We start from the raw sequence: 18,634 nt of genomic DNA, 5'->3' as shown, positions 1-18,634 counted from the left end.
AATTACAGAATCGTAGGACTGGAAGGGACCTCGAGAGGTCATCTAGTCCAGTCCCCTGCACTCGTGGCAGGAATAAGTATTATCTAGACCATCCCTGAGAGGTGTTTGTCTAACCTGCTCTTAAAAATCTCCAGTGATGGAGATTCCACAACCTCCCTAGGCAATTTATTCCAGTGCTTAACCACCTTGACAAGGGACTTGGAAACACTGTATTTAAATATGCCATGGATCCCTATTCCCTATATAAGCCAGTTTGAAAGAGCACTATAATGTATATGACCCCCTATGGACCCACCTCTAAAGGGGGTATTTGCAGCTGTTCCTTCCTCCCTCCCCCCCTCCCCAGGATATGCTACCTTCCATCTTTCCTGAGGATCCGACAGAATGCTAGGAAGCAGTACACTAAGCTTACATTTCCTATTCTTTTGCACTTCTTACACAAAAGGGGAACATTCTTAACATAATGGACTAATTTTTCACTGTTGGACCATAAATTAGATTATGCCCATAAAATGGCTTCAACCAGGATAAACCCTGCCACAGTGCCCAGAGGTGAGCTGGAACGTCTGCCCAGTTGGAAGAGTGCAAGAACAGAAAGAAGCTATAACCTCACTTTCGGTGTCTACCTTCTGTCTTTCTATAGTACCCATCACCATGGTATCTAAGTGCTGACAGGTGTGGGAACATTGGGGGACAAGCTCATCTTGCAAAGGTAGCACTGATTCTGAGCATCCCCTCTGTAGTCTCCACCAGCAGAGTTCCTGTGTGGCTCCAGCTGTAAACTAAAGCTGCATCCTTCCCTCATCCCCATCCCCCTGGAGACCCTGAGGGAAGATAGGGGAGGGACAGCATCAGCCTCCTTTAACTGAATTTTCCATGTGGAACAGTAGGCCTTGCTAATGCAGGGAGGTATAAATTACACCTTCCACTGAGGCACTAGTGAATCAAGCCTTATATCAGAAACAGCCTTAGTATAAGGGCTAATGAAGAAATTTTGTAATGTGAATAGAAAGGAAAGAAATGAAGCCTACATTATAGTCATTCAATTGCCATGTCTCACCCCTCAAACTACTCTCCAAGAGAAGCATGAAAATAAAAAATATAAATAACATTGTATTCCTCACAGCAAATGATTTAGTAAAGGTTTCCAATTAGGTGGTAACATTTTCATGTTTCCAACTACACTTTATATGTTCATTTTTCTACTGAGTAAGCAGCATCTTTTGCTTTTTTTATTGTAATGGATGGCTGGCTGCCTATTACTGGCTAACAGATGATTAACTTTATATCCCGACTTACATTTTGATCCTGCTGGAGCTTAAAACAATGCTCTGTTTGATTGCAAATTTCACAGCTGCAGAATGATGGATACTGGATAATAAAACCCAGATCATGGATGGTACAGCTGACTTCAACTGTCAGCTATGTGTTACTGTGGCAGTACTAGCATTTGGGTCACGGACAGAGAGCCAGGTTCATTTTGCTAAATCCCCTACTTACACTGCTTTGTTCTAGTATTATGATGGATTTACAAAAAAAAAAAAAAATTGATTAAAACTATAAATATAAAAATGCCCAATAGCTCAGATGTGGCTGTGCAGCAGTAGAGATTTCAGAATAGCAATATGTATCAGGGTATATTAATATCTTTATGGCAGACAATAAAGACAGGAAATGGATTCTGGTGAATTAACCTTCCCTCACTGAATGAAGTGCCTCACTCTAAGTCAAACTAGGTTATCTAGTTGAGCAAAACATATCGGAACATTTCCAATTATGACTTTAATGCAACAGGCCTTTATCTTTGTTTGAATCATAATTATACCACAAATAAGTATTGGGATATATGAGCCAGTAGGAATGGCAGTGTATAATCCAGAGCAACACTGTGGCTGGTTATGGTCTTTCCAAAAGCTTAGATGGGGCACCTGACTCTTTCAGAAAACTTGATAATGGAAATAAAAAATAAAAAGACTTATCAGTTACTGCTATGCCCTTTCTTCATTTTAAAGTTTGTTTTCCTAGCGTGTGTGTGCACACAAAAAAATCTGCCCAAATAATTTAGGGCATTTTGCTATGATTGAATAGAAAATTATACCTTTGTTCACATCATTAGGTGGGTCATGCATTCACAGCAAAATTAATTTGCACCAAAATAAGATCTATAGATAATCAAACCTCTTTGAATAAGGAGTAAAGTGTCTGTGACTTTCTATTCATTATAAGCTATGGCTCAACAAGTGGACCATATATTGAAGTCAGTTCTTACTCAGGTAACAAAAGGTTGAGTAAAAGTTAAGTAAGGGCTTCAGGATTTGGGCCTTGATGTAAAAATACAGTTGAATTTCTATGAAGAAGGGTATTTGATCCATATAAATACTGAATGGATGGCATTTTGATTCCAATTAGTAACAAAAGCAATTACAGAAATTATCAAAGACTTATAGGGAATTGTAAAATAGCCATCCATTTTTGTTCATTATAAAGAAAATCTAGAGTCTGTTATTGTTGCTTAATTCAGTTTACACACTCAACGGGTTAATTTCAAGTGCCGGTCTTAGCTGGGTGCAACTCTGCTGAAGTCACTGAAATTACACTTACATCTGGAGTGAATTTGGACAAAAATCTTTAATGACTTGTAAAAGAGGTTTGACTGAAATGTACATGAAACACATGAGTACAAGATCTTATGGGCACCAACTCTTGGTTCTTGGTATATTCTGAGTTATAATACGACAGGAATGATGGAAAAAGGGCACACAGACAGGGCATTCTCACTCTCCTACCTTGATGTCCTGGCATGAGGGTTTGAATAATTCCAGTATAAATAAATTGATTTGGTATATTTGAATGATTTTCTTACATCAAACAACATAGGCCTGATGCTGATCTTACTTACCCCAGCTTTAACACCATTGACTGAAATGATTATATCAGAAATTGGCCCCAGACACTGAGTTTATATTTTTATTATTATTCATTTCTACACAAGCGTACACAGTGCTTCAAGACTTCACATAGCAGAAATCGCCTATTATATGATTTCTCAAGCTGAACCTACACTCTTGAGATCTGAAGTCTGCATCTTCTTGCACTTTTACATACATGGGGCCAAATTCTCTGCAGAGAACTGAATCTAAAGGAGGACTAAAGGAGAATTTGGCTAACTGTTAGAATACCGCTTATACAGTTATTTTCATATTTAGCAGCAAAATGCTTATTTCAGGCTTGAACAAGCAAGGTGATGAATAGCCTCAACTCCACTGTAGTAAGCTGGAGTTCAGAATAGTCAGCATATCGCAGAAGGCACAAGCAGCACCCTGAAGGATCAAGCCAATGATATGATCAAATGAATATAATCCAATCACTGGCCAGGCCTTTACTTTTGAGATGATCTGATCAGAGAAGAGTAGAAGGTTTGCTTTAATGCCTAAATTTAAAGCATAGCATATAACCTTCTGGGGAGAATCTAACATTCACTAAGTAAGAAGTTAGGAAGTTCACAAAAAGAAAGCTGTGCCAACAGGCTGCAGCCCTGAGCAAAGCATATTTAAAGAGCCGAGTCTGAGAACTCAAAGGATAGAAGCACTACTCTGATCCAGATTAATATTAGACTGAAGGCTTGTCTACACCGCATGGCAAAGCACTCTACAGGGGTGTAATTTGTAAAGGACCTAACTGCCCCGAGTAGACCTTGATGGAGTGCTCTAACGGTATATCTACACTGCAATTAAAAACCCACAGCTGGCCTGTGCCAAGTGACTTGGGCTCGCAGGGCTGTTTAATTGCGGTGTAGACGTTCGGACTCAGGTTGGAGCCAGAGATCTAGGACCATCACGGTGGGAGGGTCCCAGAGCTCGGGCTGCAGCCAAACATCTACACCACAATTAAACAGCCCCTTAGCCCGAGTCAGCTGGTACGGGCCAGCCACAGGTGTCTAATTGCAGCACAGACATACCCTAAGGCTACATCTACAATATGATATGTCTAGAATACATTACAATACATAGTGTACACATACTCGCACTCTGTATCATAGAGCTAGCACAAGTATAAACAGCAATGTAGCTGTGGTAGTGCAGGTAATGGCAGTGGACGCATAGCTTAGCCACACAGTGTATGTACCCACTCAGTGTTTTCCCTAGGAATTGAAATTTGGGGGGGGGGGGGTTTCGAATTTATGGGGGTGTCAGGGCCGATGAAGGGTGAGACCGTGAGGGTGAAGGTGGGCTGTATGGCACCATAGTAAAACCTGAAAAATGTTTCATGACCATTTTATTAGATTTAACTCATGTTTTAAAATCATCACACAAATTAAAGTTAGCTACTCAAGCCTTCTATGAAGCACTACATCTACATCCTTCTTGGTTTCCTGTTATAATTTTGCACAACTTTATTAATGAACTTCTTGAATGCAATGTGTTCATCTTTGGTGGCTTCTCATGTGTCCGGTACTTCCATTCCTTCAATTGATATGCTCATTAGTTCATTCACATGATCAGGCAGAAGGCGACTTCTTTCAGAACACAAAATTCTATTCAATGATGAAAAAGAATGCTCAACTGTAGTTGTTGTGACTTGGAGTAGCAAGAGATGTATACCTACTTCTTTCATCCCAGGAAACATAGCACAAAGATCGGGTCGAGCCTCTAGTGATGATAAAAAAGAAGTTGAAGTCAAATCTTCATTCATTCATCGTATGATATTCCACTCTGTGTTCAAATTCTCTATTCTGTCCTGAGCACATGGCAGCCCCATTGCTGGTAATGCCTCACTCCACTCAACTGTCAGTGTTTTATAGGACAGGAATCTGTAAAAGTTATGTAGAGGTTAAGTAGAATCTAGAAGTCGCTGTTGTGGATTTTTAAGAATCAAGTCTGTGTATTTTTTCAGTTGTCTTAACAAACATTTCTTGTCCTCTTCACTTAAGGATTCAATATAAATGCCTTCATTAGTCAACTTCTGGACTGAAGTCTTTGCTTCTTCCAGTACTTTTTCAATGGATAGCTCTCTGATTGATCCAAATGTAGCTTCTCTTGCTGGACAAAGATCTACTATTGTTATAGCAGATGCCTGGATGGCATTGTTTAATGACCCAAGTGGTTTCAACAGTAGACTTACAAGAGAGAGAATGGCAATAGTCTTCTCTGAACATAGTAGCAAAAGTAATCCACCAGCCTCACTACTTAGATCCATCCCATCTTGGTAGATACTTTGCAAGGCCAGTGATAACGGTTAAGACAACGGCTTAAGACAACAGTCAAGGATCACTCATGAGAAAGCCGGCGGGTTTTCCCAGGTTGGACTAATTTGAACTTCAGTCCCAGAGTATCTTCTATATTTTTCAAAAAGAACGAGGAGTACTTATGGCACCTTAGAGACTAACAAATGTATTTGGGCATAAGCTTTCGTGAGCTAAAACCCACTTCATCGGATACATGCAGTGGAAAATACAGTAGGAAGATATATATACACAGAGAACGTGAAAAAATGGGTGTTGCCATACCAACTATAACGAGACTAATCTATTAAGGTGCATTCATCAGCCATATATGCAAATGTTTTGAATGTGGTGAGAGAGTTCTTCACTTTTTCAACTGTTGAGTCTTTCACTGTTGCACCACATGCTTCTAGCCAGTCAGTTGAGTTTCTTGCAGAAAGACAGTGAGCATTTGCTGGTCTTGTTCGGAACCAGTGTTCAACTTCAGGATGAACAAGTGACAATGCAGTTAACATTTGCCTCTAGTTTGTAGTGTGTGGTATCTCTTGCTTAAATAGAAAGTATGATGCTACAGCCATGTTTGTTCGCATGAACTGTGTTGTGTCTCCAGCATTCTTAACAGCCTTGTTAACACTCACCGGTGTTGTCCTTGGTCAGCGGAGACTCAGAGTTCAGAGGTGCTTTCACATGAGTTCACCTTCCGGGGAGGGGGGGCAAGAAGGCACCTTGCTCATTCCTCCAGCTGCTCAACTGTTCGTTCTGGCCACTGTTGTTCATTGTGCCACCGTTCACTCCTTTGCTCTGTTGCCATGGCCCTGCGCCGTCACCTTCTGCTGCCACCTGCCACTGTGACCTCTGCGAGTTGGTCTCTTGAGGTTCCGCCCAGCTCTCAGTGATTTCAGCTGAGCTCTCAGTGGGGGAACCTCGCTGCTAGTGCAGACTGGGCCGTCTCTTCCACATAAACACTGTCCCACAGCAGGTCTAAGCACTTAGACCTGATTATTAGTGATTTCAGCTGCAGTGATCACTTAACAAAACAAAAGACTATCCATGGAGCCTAATCAGCTCTGTCTTTAAACAGTGGAGAGGGGCAGGTCAAATAGTACTTGTGACTCAGGCAGACCATCAAGCAAAACACCTGTCCCCACCCTCTCTCGATGCCCTCAATCTGCACAGGCTAAGTACAGTTCTACTGCCCTTTACTCATACAATAAGAATAGCAACATTTCATTCTCCCCCTCCCCCCACATTCAAGTGATTTTTAACCCAACCCCAGCCAAAGTCTATCACTTGGGCAACACAGCTCTGTTTGCTGGATACCTAGATATAGTAGGTGTAACTATAAATACAATCTGGTCCTGCAGCCTTTCCCCCAAGCTCATCACTAGTTGTCAGGGAGAGCTCATTTCGAATTTGCTTACAAAACATAATTTGAAATTATTAAATTGGCCAAGATCACTGAAATGAACGCACTATGACATCGTCATAAAAAACAACATCTGTATAAGGAAGCTAGTCTATGTTCATACTTTTCAATCAATTATACTTTTTCAGATACATGTATTTTATCAGACACTTTATATGCTTTAAAAGTGTGAATTATTGTTTCAATTTCAATTCAAATTTCCAAACAATCACTAAATTGGCAACACTGTATGTAACTAGTTCACAAAACTGGGGGAGGGTGTTGGGGAAATTCAGGGGGGGTGTACCCACTGGTTTCAGGTGGGTTTGTACTCAGCATAGCTAAGCTGTGCCTCTGCTGCTGCTGCCCCTACTACCATGGCTACACTAACCGATGTGAGCTAGTGCACATACGTGCATGAAAGCAGGGGAATAATCATGTCTAGCTTGTAGTGTAGATGTAACTTAAAAGGTACCTAGTTTGTGTTAACATAGGAATGAAAGAGGACTATGTTAACACAAACTACGTACCTTTTAGAGCACGCCAGCAGGGTCTCTACAGCGCAGTTAGAGCACAACATGTTAGGATGCTTTATAAATCACACCCCCATAGAGCACTTTGCCGTGCTGTGTTTACAAGCCCTCAGAAATCACTCTCCAAAGATGAAGGAAATGCTTCAATGCTAGTTCATATAGTGTAGCTTCCAGATTAGCTTTCTACTTGAGGTAACAGAGGAGGATTATTTCATGGGCGTATTTCCAAAAAGTAACAGTTCACTAAAACTGCCTGATACATAAAAATAAATGTCAGTAACTATTTAATTTCTAAAATTTAAAATTTAATATACAAAATGGAAAAAAAATTGGAACAAAGCTTCTGCTGATGTCAACTGGCACAGCTCCACTGACTTCACTGGTGCTACGTCTTATGTAAAACAACAGAAGGGCTGACTCCTGGCTTTTTATCTAGATATGTTTATTTCCTTTTGTTTCCTTTCCAGCTATATTTACCTTTACTCTAGTGTTCATCATTTGGACCCTTTATCATTACTCAGCCTGCCCATGTCAGAATTCTCTAACACTAAGGAATATTTAAATAAGTACACACTTTTCCCCTCCCATTAGAAAATACATTGAATTCTCATCTCCATCTGCACTTAGTGGAATTCTTTCATCTTATCTGGGATTTTCTGGAAGGGTCAGTCTCTCCTTTCTGTGAAGCATCAGGGACTGGCCTCATATAGGAGAGGCATATTGGACCAGTGGTCTGATCCAATATGGCAAATTCTTTGTTCTGAACTGCATTTGACAGATCTCATTTAAGAGCCGTCTATGAAATTACCAGGACTTCACATGCTCAACAGTGAAACTTTATAACTATGAGACTGTCTAAATGGCAGTTTTAAAGAGATATGATTTGTATTGTATGACTTTGCAAATACAATAAAATGCCTCTAAAATCCATATATATGAAAGAAGTGAACCTTTTTAAAAGAACACACATACACTGTACTTCTTTCATTGTGTTCAGCTAATTGGAAATATGGATCTACTTACGCCAATGGAGATTCACTGTGAGTCATATGGTCAAAACCCAACAAAAGGCATTGTGCGGGATCCATCATTATGGAGCATTGGGATGTGCACAACAAAGTAATGTTAGTATCAGAAATTAGTGAAGAAAAGGATTGAATAAAGAGAAAAGAAAAGAAATGATCAATAAAAGGGAGCACAAAGAGATACATAAAAATGTTAGCACTTTGAATAAGCTCACTGGTTATCCCCTCAATATCAACTATGTTAAAGGTACAGCACACATTTCTCCTTCCCATACCCATGAAAAAAGTGAAAAGTATGTATTTGGATCAACAGAGTATCTTGTCTGTCTTCACCACTTTCTTTATACACAAACCTCTGTCTGTCTGCTCAAGACAACGAAAGAGAGGGGTCATAATCACCCCACTCTGGTTTAAATCAGCAGTTGGGAGAAATTATTAATTTTTAGTGATGCATACAGTATTGCGGAAACATCATTTTCAGCTTAAATATCTTCTCAACTGTGAAATATGCAAACTCCTGTTTATCCTAAGTTAGAGGTTTCAATTAAACAGCAGTCGTTAAATATAAATCCCAAAGCAGGATAACATAACATTGGGCTTCATTCTGAAAAACATCAAACAATAACCAGTAATAAAAATGCATCTTACATTCTTTTTATACCAATGACAAATGCTCCTCCATTTTCCTTGCCTGTTGTGCTATGTAATCAATGCAGTTATTAGACTGAAAGTATGGTTGTTATAATAGGCATTATTAAGACAATAACTATCCATATTTCCAACTCCACAAACCTTTTCTCCAGGTGAAACGTACTAAGTTGCTCTTTATTAACATTCTGATAGCAATATTTTACTTGAGTAACCTTAGCCCTTATGCTTTAACAGCAACCTGTTTCTCTGAGCTTGATGATGGATATAATAAAAAAATTAAACAAAACCGATGATCTGCTGTCACTTATACCAATGTAAAACCAGGAGAACTTTGCTGAAGTCAGTGGAATTACTCTGGATTTACACCCAAGTAGCTGAGAGCAATATTCAAATCACGGAGATTAATTTAACAGTTTGCACATCAACTTAAAAAAAGTGCTGCCAATTTCCTTACTAATAATATTTTTACTCTCCATTTTTGTAATACCATCTTAGAGGCTTAAAAAAATTTCTTTCCCTATCAAGTTTGCATACTTTCCAGTTTCTCAATGCTGAAAAGTACAGTATATTTAGTTCCCATTCCATGTGTGGAACCCACAACCATATCAGAGGGAAATGAATGGACAGGCTAAGGGCAAGATACGCCCCCAGTAATTTCTAACAATTTTTTCATAAGTCAAATCTGGGGCTTACCTTACCTGACAAAGCATCTCTCACCAAGGGTAACCATGGAACAGATTGAGAGAGTCAAAATAACTTTCCTTTTCTGCTTCAAGTACCATATATAAAATGGCCTGATTCCACCACCATTACTCTCACTGAACTGTGCCTTAGTCTGTGAGTAGTCTCATTTACCTAGTGAGAGTAACTGTGGCAGAATCTGGCCTGACGTGAAAAAGCCACCGAAATAATGCGGATATTTGCAAATAGCTAGTAGCAGGATTTTTTGGGGTTTTTTTTTTATGACTACAGCTCATCCCTCACCTCAGAATGTCTTCTGCTACCAAGTGAGAACCATTTAGTTTTACAGACAAAAACCTCTCTGTATAACCATGTGGGATTTCTCCAAGTCATCAGAGTTTCCAAATCTAGGAAGAATACTGAAAAAGGAATTTTTCTATTCTAAACACCCCTCCTCCTTTTATCTTTCAAAGGATGTAATTCCACCTCAAAATATTTAAAGAAAACACCGATCTGTATTTTTCAGTGCAGTGCATAAAGATACTTCCTCCTTCCCCCGCAAAATCCAAACAAACAAACAAGGAGAGAAAAAGGATGAGAGGAAGGATTCATATATCATGCAGATAGGTGCCATTTTACACAAGAAAAAACCTTACCCAGCAAGTTCACCACCTTGGGCCTGTGCCTGGCCTGCGATGGCATCCATGATAGCATCCTGGGAATACATGCTGATCGGGGTGTTATACTGGGCATGAATTATAGTGGCCTTGCCACCCGGGCCTTTCACCTCAATGGGTTTGTGTGTAGACAGGGCAGAGTCCTTCAGGACATTAGGGTTGAAGCGTTCCACATACTCAGTGCTGGGGTTATGTGAGAGTGAGGTTTGGAGAAGAGACAAAGGGAGAAAGAAAAGAAAATAAGGACAAACAGGTGATAATTATAAAAAGAAAAAAGCAGCAGCAGAGGAATGCGTGCATGTGCCTAAGACATCTCACCACAAAAGCATCTGTTCAGACTGCTGGAGAGAAAGAACACAATGCGTAATGGATAACATTAACAAGGAAAGTGGTCAGGGGCTAGACTATAGAATGAGGTTTTTGTGTTGGCTGATAGTTTTGTAAACTTGAGACAGTTGCAGCCACAAAACAAAAATTATGGCAAATATAGCTGTTATATATATATGTAGGTACATCTATGTCTACACCCAAAGAGCTCCCCATGTATTCCTTCAATCTTTTTAGAAAGATCTTCTAAGGTACTAGAAAGTTTAATGAGTTGAAATAAACATCTGCTTCTCTCTTATGCAGAATTACATTTTTTTCTATATGGATAATTCATCATGGTGCTATTTAGTACTCATGCTTTTCATCTTCACAGCCCTTTGCAGATATTAACAATTTAATCCTTATAGCACCTCTGTGAGGAAATGTGGAGGTTACCAAAATATGTAACCACTACAGGATAAATTTATTGCAAGGTCAGTCCTAAATCTGTCTACATCACAGTCGACAGGACAATTGTACTCATTATCCTGAGATAGTTGCCTATTGTGACCTCCATGTGGGTAAGGATTTTTATTAGGGAAAATGAGGCACAGGCTGTTTAGGTGACACACTCAAAATCATGGAGGGAATCAGTGTCAGAGCTAGGATTTGAACGCCAGGGTTCCTCACTGTCAATCCTAAACTTAGATCATTAGGCCATGACTCTCAGCATCTTGGTAGACAGTGTTATACTCCTAGAGTTTAGCTTAAGTTTTTCCAAGTAACGTTTTAAATCGGATCTTCAGTCATTTAATTAACTGCTCTTGGCTACCATATGGGACACCAGGGTTAAATTCTTATCTGTCACCCCCACCTCCTCCCTCAACCCACCAAGAAAATAAAGTGTTTGGGGTGTTTCAGACACTATATGCTCAACCCGGAATGGTAGGGATTGCTTCACAGTGCTCAGCAGTAACTCTTCCAGTTTACTGAGCAACAATGAAGAAAAGGAATCTGCAATATTCATGGCAGGTCAGAAGGATCGGGCCACAGTATGGGCCTTTTAGAGTGTTTGTTAATAGAAGATGCCCCCTCAATCATTAAAGGAGAGAGAAGAAAATCAAGGGGGTGAAAAACTCTTCCCACAAGTTGTGAAGACTCCCAGCATTCAACTGACTTGAGACTTGCGCTGATTATCATAGGTGATCTGCTCTCTCATGCAATGGATTCCAACTCCTGTAACAGCCTTTTGTTTGGTGAGATGCCTTTACTGAGGCCAACAGGAGAGAGATAGTTGTGCATTTTTGCAGCAATATTTGAGAAGAGCACTGACAGTAGCATGCAGCAGGGACAGGTGCATATAGATGCACACATATCTTATTGCAAACACAGCCCTGCAATACATGCATAGACATTTTGAAGGAATTAAGAAGCTTCATTATGCATTCGGTACAAATAAAAAACATGCATTTATTTGAACATTTTCACCCTTTTAAATGTCTCTTAATTAACATGTTTAATAACCATGATAACATTAGTCTATTGATACCATCTTGTAGAATGACTCACAAAGAAAGAGAGACTGCACATTATGCCTACTATTGGCTTCTGAAAATCCCCATGCTTTGTTATTGAGGTGACTTCTCTTATCCCCACAATGTATCAAGCCATCGGAGAGCAGTTCGGAATTCATAGACCCTGGAGATCATTAATTCAGTGCTCTCCCTCTTTTCCATTAATAGGAGAAGGAAGACTCAGTGAAGGCATCAGTTTACCTAAACTGAAGCTGCAATTCGTATGAAAATATAGTCCAAACCAAAAAAGGGCTAGAGGTCTCAGGGATGCTTAGGCTCGCACAAAAATTACTGATTTTGGTGTTGGAATGTGGAATTGAAGCAATTTCATTGCTCTCTTAACAGGATGTGGTCAAACCTACAGTCCTTCGCAAGGCAAAACATCAATTGAAATCAATAGGCATTTCCATAGAAAGAACTAGAAAAGGTCTCTTTCAACTGCAGAGTTTCTACTGCAATGTCATGTTGGGAGGGGAGGAAATGTTAATGTCAATACAGGATGCTCAGTGCAGGACCCTTTGGCACAGGTGAGGTGCCAATTCTAGCAGGAGCAAGAAACTAAGAGCTACAAATCTGGGATCTCTGCAAAAGATAATGCTGACAGGCATTCAGCAGGTGTGCAAAATTTATACAGCTTGGTAGCAGAACTCTGGAAGTATGCAGGAAATGTAACAGAAGAGTGTAAGATAAAATAGAGCCCATACTTTGATTTCTGCTACATCGGCCCTACAACTCCAGGGAAAAATTCAGTCCTAAGCGTAAGTGGGAAAAGGCTCCTCTGACTTCAATGGAAGTTTTATCCATTTGTTCCTAGCTACATCAAGGGCTTAATGTGGGCACCACACACTGCCAAATCAGTGTAAATTACACTTATGTTGCTCACCCTCTAAACGCCAATTCAAGTTGAACTACTCTATCATTTCCACCCATCCTCTTATCAGTTAAACTTGACATTTAACTTGCTTCATCATTTACTTCGCTGCTGAATTTATCCCAATCTTGAGTTCCCATCAGTTTCTGGACTTCCAGAATGTTGCATGGGCAAGAGCAACTTTCAATCCAGAGAGGTCAAGCAGGAATTCAGAAGGGATCTTTCTGCTCTCTCCTCAAAATTGAAGGTCAAAGTTGAAGGGGAGTTGGGGGAATTTCCCTGCCTAAAAGCTGATGGGTCAGATCCTCAAGTACATACTAACTCCTTATTCAGGCAGAATTCCCGCTGAAGAAATGTACGTCTTAGATATTTAAAACCCAAGAGCTAAACGTTGAAGTCAATGGGAATTTGGCTGGAATTGGACTTCAAGATTTATATCTATCTCCTGAAGCTAAAAATACATCGGTAATTATATAATAAAAAGCCTTTAGCCAAAGCCCACAAAATCCCGGGGGCATGAAGACTATTGGAAGAATTAAGAAGAAATGCATGTATGACTTCAGGGAATTAAAAAGATCTGAAAAGCTCTTCAAGAGTTGAGCAAGTTCCAATCCAAGTTACATTTGCAAAGTTAGGATATCAACATGAAATTCTAAACAAGCAGGAGAGTTTCAGAAATATTGTTAGACTAGAACCACTTCTGGATATAGTAGCCATGTATGATGCCTGCCGCGCCAATCTGGTCTTTTTCAATGCTTTTACCTTGCAAATAGACACAGCAAGAACATATGGGCTCATGCTACCCCAGAAAACAAATCCCCAAACGTACAGCATAACACGTACACACTATTTGATACTAACTTGGCAGCAGTGTTGGCTATGACCTAGGGAAGAGAGAAAGAACAAACAAACAAAAGGAACAATAGTTTTAGCGTGTCAAGGGCAATATGTATTAACAAGGATTTATAAAGCTTTATCAAACCATCTACAAATAGGAATAGAAAGCAACGGTATGCCTAAAAAACCACAATGGATTTAGAGAGAGGAGAAATGTAGGGATTATAGTTTATCCACAGAGACTTATTAAGGTACCAAGGCATTCTGGCTGATCCTTGACAACATTTTTATTACTGTGCATCACTGGAAGTATTGTTATTGAGGGTTACAGAAGCAAGGAAGCAGAACTATTTGCAGGCTGTATACTCCTCTTGAAATAACACGAGTGGGAGAGATTATATCCTCCTCCCCAGACACTAAATATTCATATATGTAATGCCAGTCCCATCAGCCTGGCCCCGTATAGTCAATCCAGTGAGCAGGATCTGCTGAAGAATATCCAAAGAAAATATCAACAGATATTTGAAGGAAAAAGCCCCTCTACTTAACACATTACTGACCTGAATCTGATCTCACTTATATTGGTTTTACAGTGGTGTATATCAATTGATTTCAGTGGTCACTCCTGATTTTACACCAGACAAAGTTAAAAGCTAATCAGCCATGTAGTGGGATCAGTTGTCTCCCATGCAATCCCCTGTGGCCAGGGAAGCCTCTGTGGTGCCCTGCTAACAATTTTTCCCTCCAAGGGCTTTTTAAACTCAACACAGGCTTTTCTTGTCCATTCAGTACCCCTTCTTGAGGGTCCAAGTTTAATCACATAAATAAAGCTTCAAAGTAAAACTCAGTGTCCAAAAATACAGTCCATCATTTTTAACCTTTTGTCAGGTCACTCCCAGGCTTTTCCTACTTTAAATTGCAGTAGTGAAACCCCACGTCCTAGGTATTTTTGCTAGAGCCTGCTCAGTCCCCAACAGTCTCCAATTTACCATACTACCAGACCTTCTTGACTGAGGCCTTTCCTGTCTTTGCAGGCCACTCCCAGACCCTGCTTAGCTGAAGCCTTGCGCTCAGGTCTGGAGCCACAGATTTCTGCTTTGGCTCCAACCCCCGTGGCATCAGGGTCGTCCTTGCAGAAGCCTTTTTTATTTCCTGAGCCTCCCCCTTCTCTGCTGCCCTTCATAAGAAATTACATGAGCCAACTGAGGTGTGCCCTTTTGGTAATCACGGTTGGCTAGCCCAAAGCCCTCCAGTCCTTTAGGAACAAGCCACTCTGTTACAAGGCCTGAGAGCATTAATTTTGTAGCATTAATATTGTGTCTTTTTGAGGTCAGTAACAGGACATAATGCAGGAAAAAACAATATTTATGTAGCATCGTTCTTCACTGCATTAACAATAACTGGTTGTAGCCTGCCGAGCAATTGGAAAGCAGCACAACACAAGGGATCAGAATTTAGGTCTCAGGCAGGCAGAAGCTGGGAGCATGACAGAAGCAAGGAGCTCAGACCTCTGGTAAGGGGAAGCTCCTTATATCATTCCCCAATGACCTCTGCTAATGTATGCAGAGAGTGGTACTGATGGGATCTGGATGCTCATTTTCACATAGTCTTTCTCAAAGCTTTGAGAACATGAATCTTTGCCCTCCTTCTTGCCCCATCCCTCTGGATCATGGATAGCAGATCATGTCTGTGACCAAGGAAAAAGTGGACAAGATTCCATGCAGAGATAGTCAACAGCATTATTTTCTAATTGGCTACATAAGACACTTTTGATAGATCTGGGCATCATCATCTTCCCAGTTGCTTCTGCAACCTTTCCAGCCTTGGGAGTGAATCTGGGTCTCCCACAGAGCAGTGCTGAGCAGCATTACGACTGGATTGGCCCACAAGTTAGGTTTGGTTCCCCCTGCTTTCATCTCAGTGACTCTTTGGAGTAGCTTCTTCTTTACAGAAGGCTTTTCTGCAGCTCTGTCACCCAAGTTTATTTTTAATTAACAAAAAACTGTGCAGCGAGCCAAAGCTGTGGCATGGGGCTCTATGCTGTTGCATTTGTCTGGACATACAGTCACAAAATGCCTTTTTTCCCAGTGTCTGCCCCTCAGGTTCTCAGCTTCGAGAATATTCTGCCAGCTTTGTAAACCATGCAATGAGCCAAATATATCTGTCTTTTACAGGAATCAGTAGAGATATATTAGGAACAAGTTGTAGCCTGTAAGCAGGTCAGTGATTCTATATCCATGTTAGGTATGTGCAAGACAGCTGAGCAACCGCTTACAGTGAAACATGGTGTAATAGTATCATTTTCTGAAGTGAACTCTGACGGCTGTTCTAATCCTCTCAACCATGTCTGTGCATAGAAAACAATATTTTTAAGGTAGCACTGGAGTTTGTAAAATACCCCTTAAAAGAGAGAGCAACCAATTCTTTGATGGTGGAGTATGAAGAACATCCACATGTAAACTATGTTTCATAGACAGAAAAAATACTGTGCACACATTAGTCTTCTGAGAAGTGGTCAATATCCTCAAATCTCAGCAAAGATTTTTCAGACCTAAACAGATTATCACAGCTCCCTCAAGCTACAGTAAAGCTTAGCCTCTCTTGATATGCTGGGTTGAGATGATAACATTTTCTCCAGCTCAGTCCCACACATCATTTTAGTTTATTTCTAAATATGGGCAGGTACTGAAATACGCAACCTGCTCACTCAAAGATGCCACAGAGTAACAAGCTGGTAACCCTACCCCCCTGACACACAAAAACATGCGGGACAGGTATTTACTGCCCTAACCAAAGACGTGCAGAATAACACAGGCTGGAATGAGAATCCATACATGAGAATCTATGACTCATTCTCAATCTGTGTTAATGTTCCCCATTGCAGAACCTTTACTCCATTAAGATCTCCTGCTGACACTGTAATAGGCACTCCTGCAAAAAATGTTCACCCTTGCCCTGTGATAAACCCTTAATTCCAGAAGTGCATAAGAGGAGTAAGGAACTGGGAACTCAGTAAGAGACAGAGAAATCAATCCAATCTTCCTTTGCGCTTGCTGACAGAATTTTAACAAGGGGCTCCCCAGAGTCCCCTTCAATACATCACTGGATCTGTTTAGATGTTTCACAGGATACAAGTTTAAAAAAATCCCAAACATTTAAATATAAAATACACCTGGGATCTACCTGCCTATGTAGGTTCTTATAAAGTATCACTTATAGACTAGTACCAATCAGAGTCAGAGCTGACCTTGCAGAGCCTGTTTTGCTTATGCACATGTACTGCTTTTTATGAATGTACAAACCCAGAAAAACAGAGAATCATCGATAACATAAGCACTAAACCTCTAGCAGGTCCCAAGAAAGCTAGTATTCCTTTTTAGATTGCAGTCCACGGGGCTTCTCACTTCATGGATAACATACAAGTGGAAATGGGGGCCCGGGAACACTGAATCTTCACAACATGCTACCATTACAGAGACACTTGTGCTGAGTAATTTCAGGCTGTTTGTACTTTGCTGAGTGCTTAACAGCTATCAAAACAGCTCTTTCTTTCCCAGGGAGGGGTCCATTAACTGTACATGATTTTTCATATTGCCCCGTTTATTTATATGTAAAAAAAGGAGGCAGAATTGGCTATAATTTATGAATATGTTACAGCTACTCACACAAAAGCACCCCAAAACCATATTCAAATTCAGAATGAAATCTCAGGTGTGGGTACCATGATAAAAGCTTTAGCTTTGTTATTGGGAGTCTTACACTTAAACTTGGAAAGATTCCATTTTTATTGGGAAATGTCAGTAAGTTTTGATGTAAACACACACTCTGATGAAAAAAATATTTCCATTAGTAATAATCCAAATTTATAGCTTAGCAATGTAAGAAAGAAAAGTGCTGCTTGAGAACTTGTTAGAGTTTGATTTAAGGATATTTCCTTTGTATATTTTGACACGTCACGTTGACAATTTGTGTTTTAACGATTATAAGGCTTTAAATTTTTGAATCTCAATGCCTACGGTCATTAAATAACTATTGTCTGACACCCCTGCCCCAATTTCCTGCAATTTTGCACAATGGTGAAAATATAAATTGAAAAAAAAATTACAATGTTTAAAAATAAATATCAATATTATCCATCCAAATTATAAAAAAATTAAAATTGAATTCTGCTGAGCCGTCTTATGCTATGTCTCAGTATATTACCAGCAGGTCACAGATATGCACCAAGAGGAGCTTAAATTATTTTGTGAGAGTGCTTGTGCATATATGTGGGAAGAAGTGGCACATATAGAAAGGCAGTGCTATGAAGTAGGGGGATTACTGTGGAGCTGGTTCAGTGTCCATATTTTGTTTGCCTCCTTAAGGACAAATGCTTCTATTATGAGGCCTGATCCAACGCCTATTGAAATCAATGGAAAGGCTCCTACTGATGTCAATGAGTGGCAGATGCAACCCTATAGTGTGTATTTTTTTGTAATAGTACATAGTAGGAATACTCAGGCAGTTCATCTGCACAAAATTTACCTAAAGGAAAATACAAGGAGAAAGGTTAACAAGGGATGTGAGGAGGCCAAGACAAGGGAGGTAAGATGTGCTACCGAGGAGCTTTGAGCGCTAAAGCAGGTAGAGAAATGACACTTTTCATCATGAAAAATGTAAATGAAAACAAAAGCTTTTTTTGGTCTGTTTCTGCTGAAAAATGTCTTTGAATTTAAGTCTCTTATAACCAAATGTAGACAGCACTTTTGAGTTTACAGTGCTAGGGCTTGATTGTGCTAGTGAGCGCTAGGCTCACTGTCTTACATCTTGTGTAGTCATTTACACTAATGCAAACTGAGTGCATACTGGTGTAA

General features: G+C 40.0%; 1 protein-coding gene across 1 annotated transcript in view; it reads right to left on the bottom strand.

Moving 5' to 3' along the window:
- LDB3 (LIM domain binding 3) overlaps positions 1-18,634 on the bottom strand; it is a 181,998-nt gene that overhangs the window by 72,323 nt on the left and 91,041 nt on the right. The window contains exons 4-5 of the mRNA XM_065408201.1: positions 13,806-13,828; positions 10,173-10,376 (exon numbers count right to left, since the gene is read on the bottom strand). Of these exons, the coding sequence (XP_065264273.1) occupies positions 10,173-10,376; positions 13,806-13,828 (227 nt within the window). The remainder of the gene's footprint in view (positions 1-10,172; positions 10,377-13,805; positions 13,829-18,634) is intronic.

The sequence above is a fragment of the Emys orbicularis genome, chromosome 7, assembly GCF_028017835.1.
Source record: "Emys orbicularis isolate rEmyOrb1 chromosome 7, rEmyOrb1.hap1, whole genome shotgun sequence".
Taxonomy (NCBI): Eukaryota; Metazoa; Chordata; order Testudines; family Emydidae; genus Emys; species Emys orbicularis.
The sequence above is the reverse complement of the archived record's forward strand: the minus strand, read 5'-3'. Positions and strand labels throughout refer to the sequence as shown.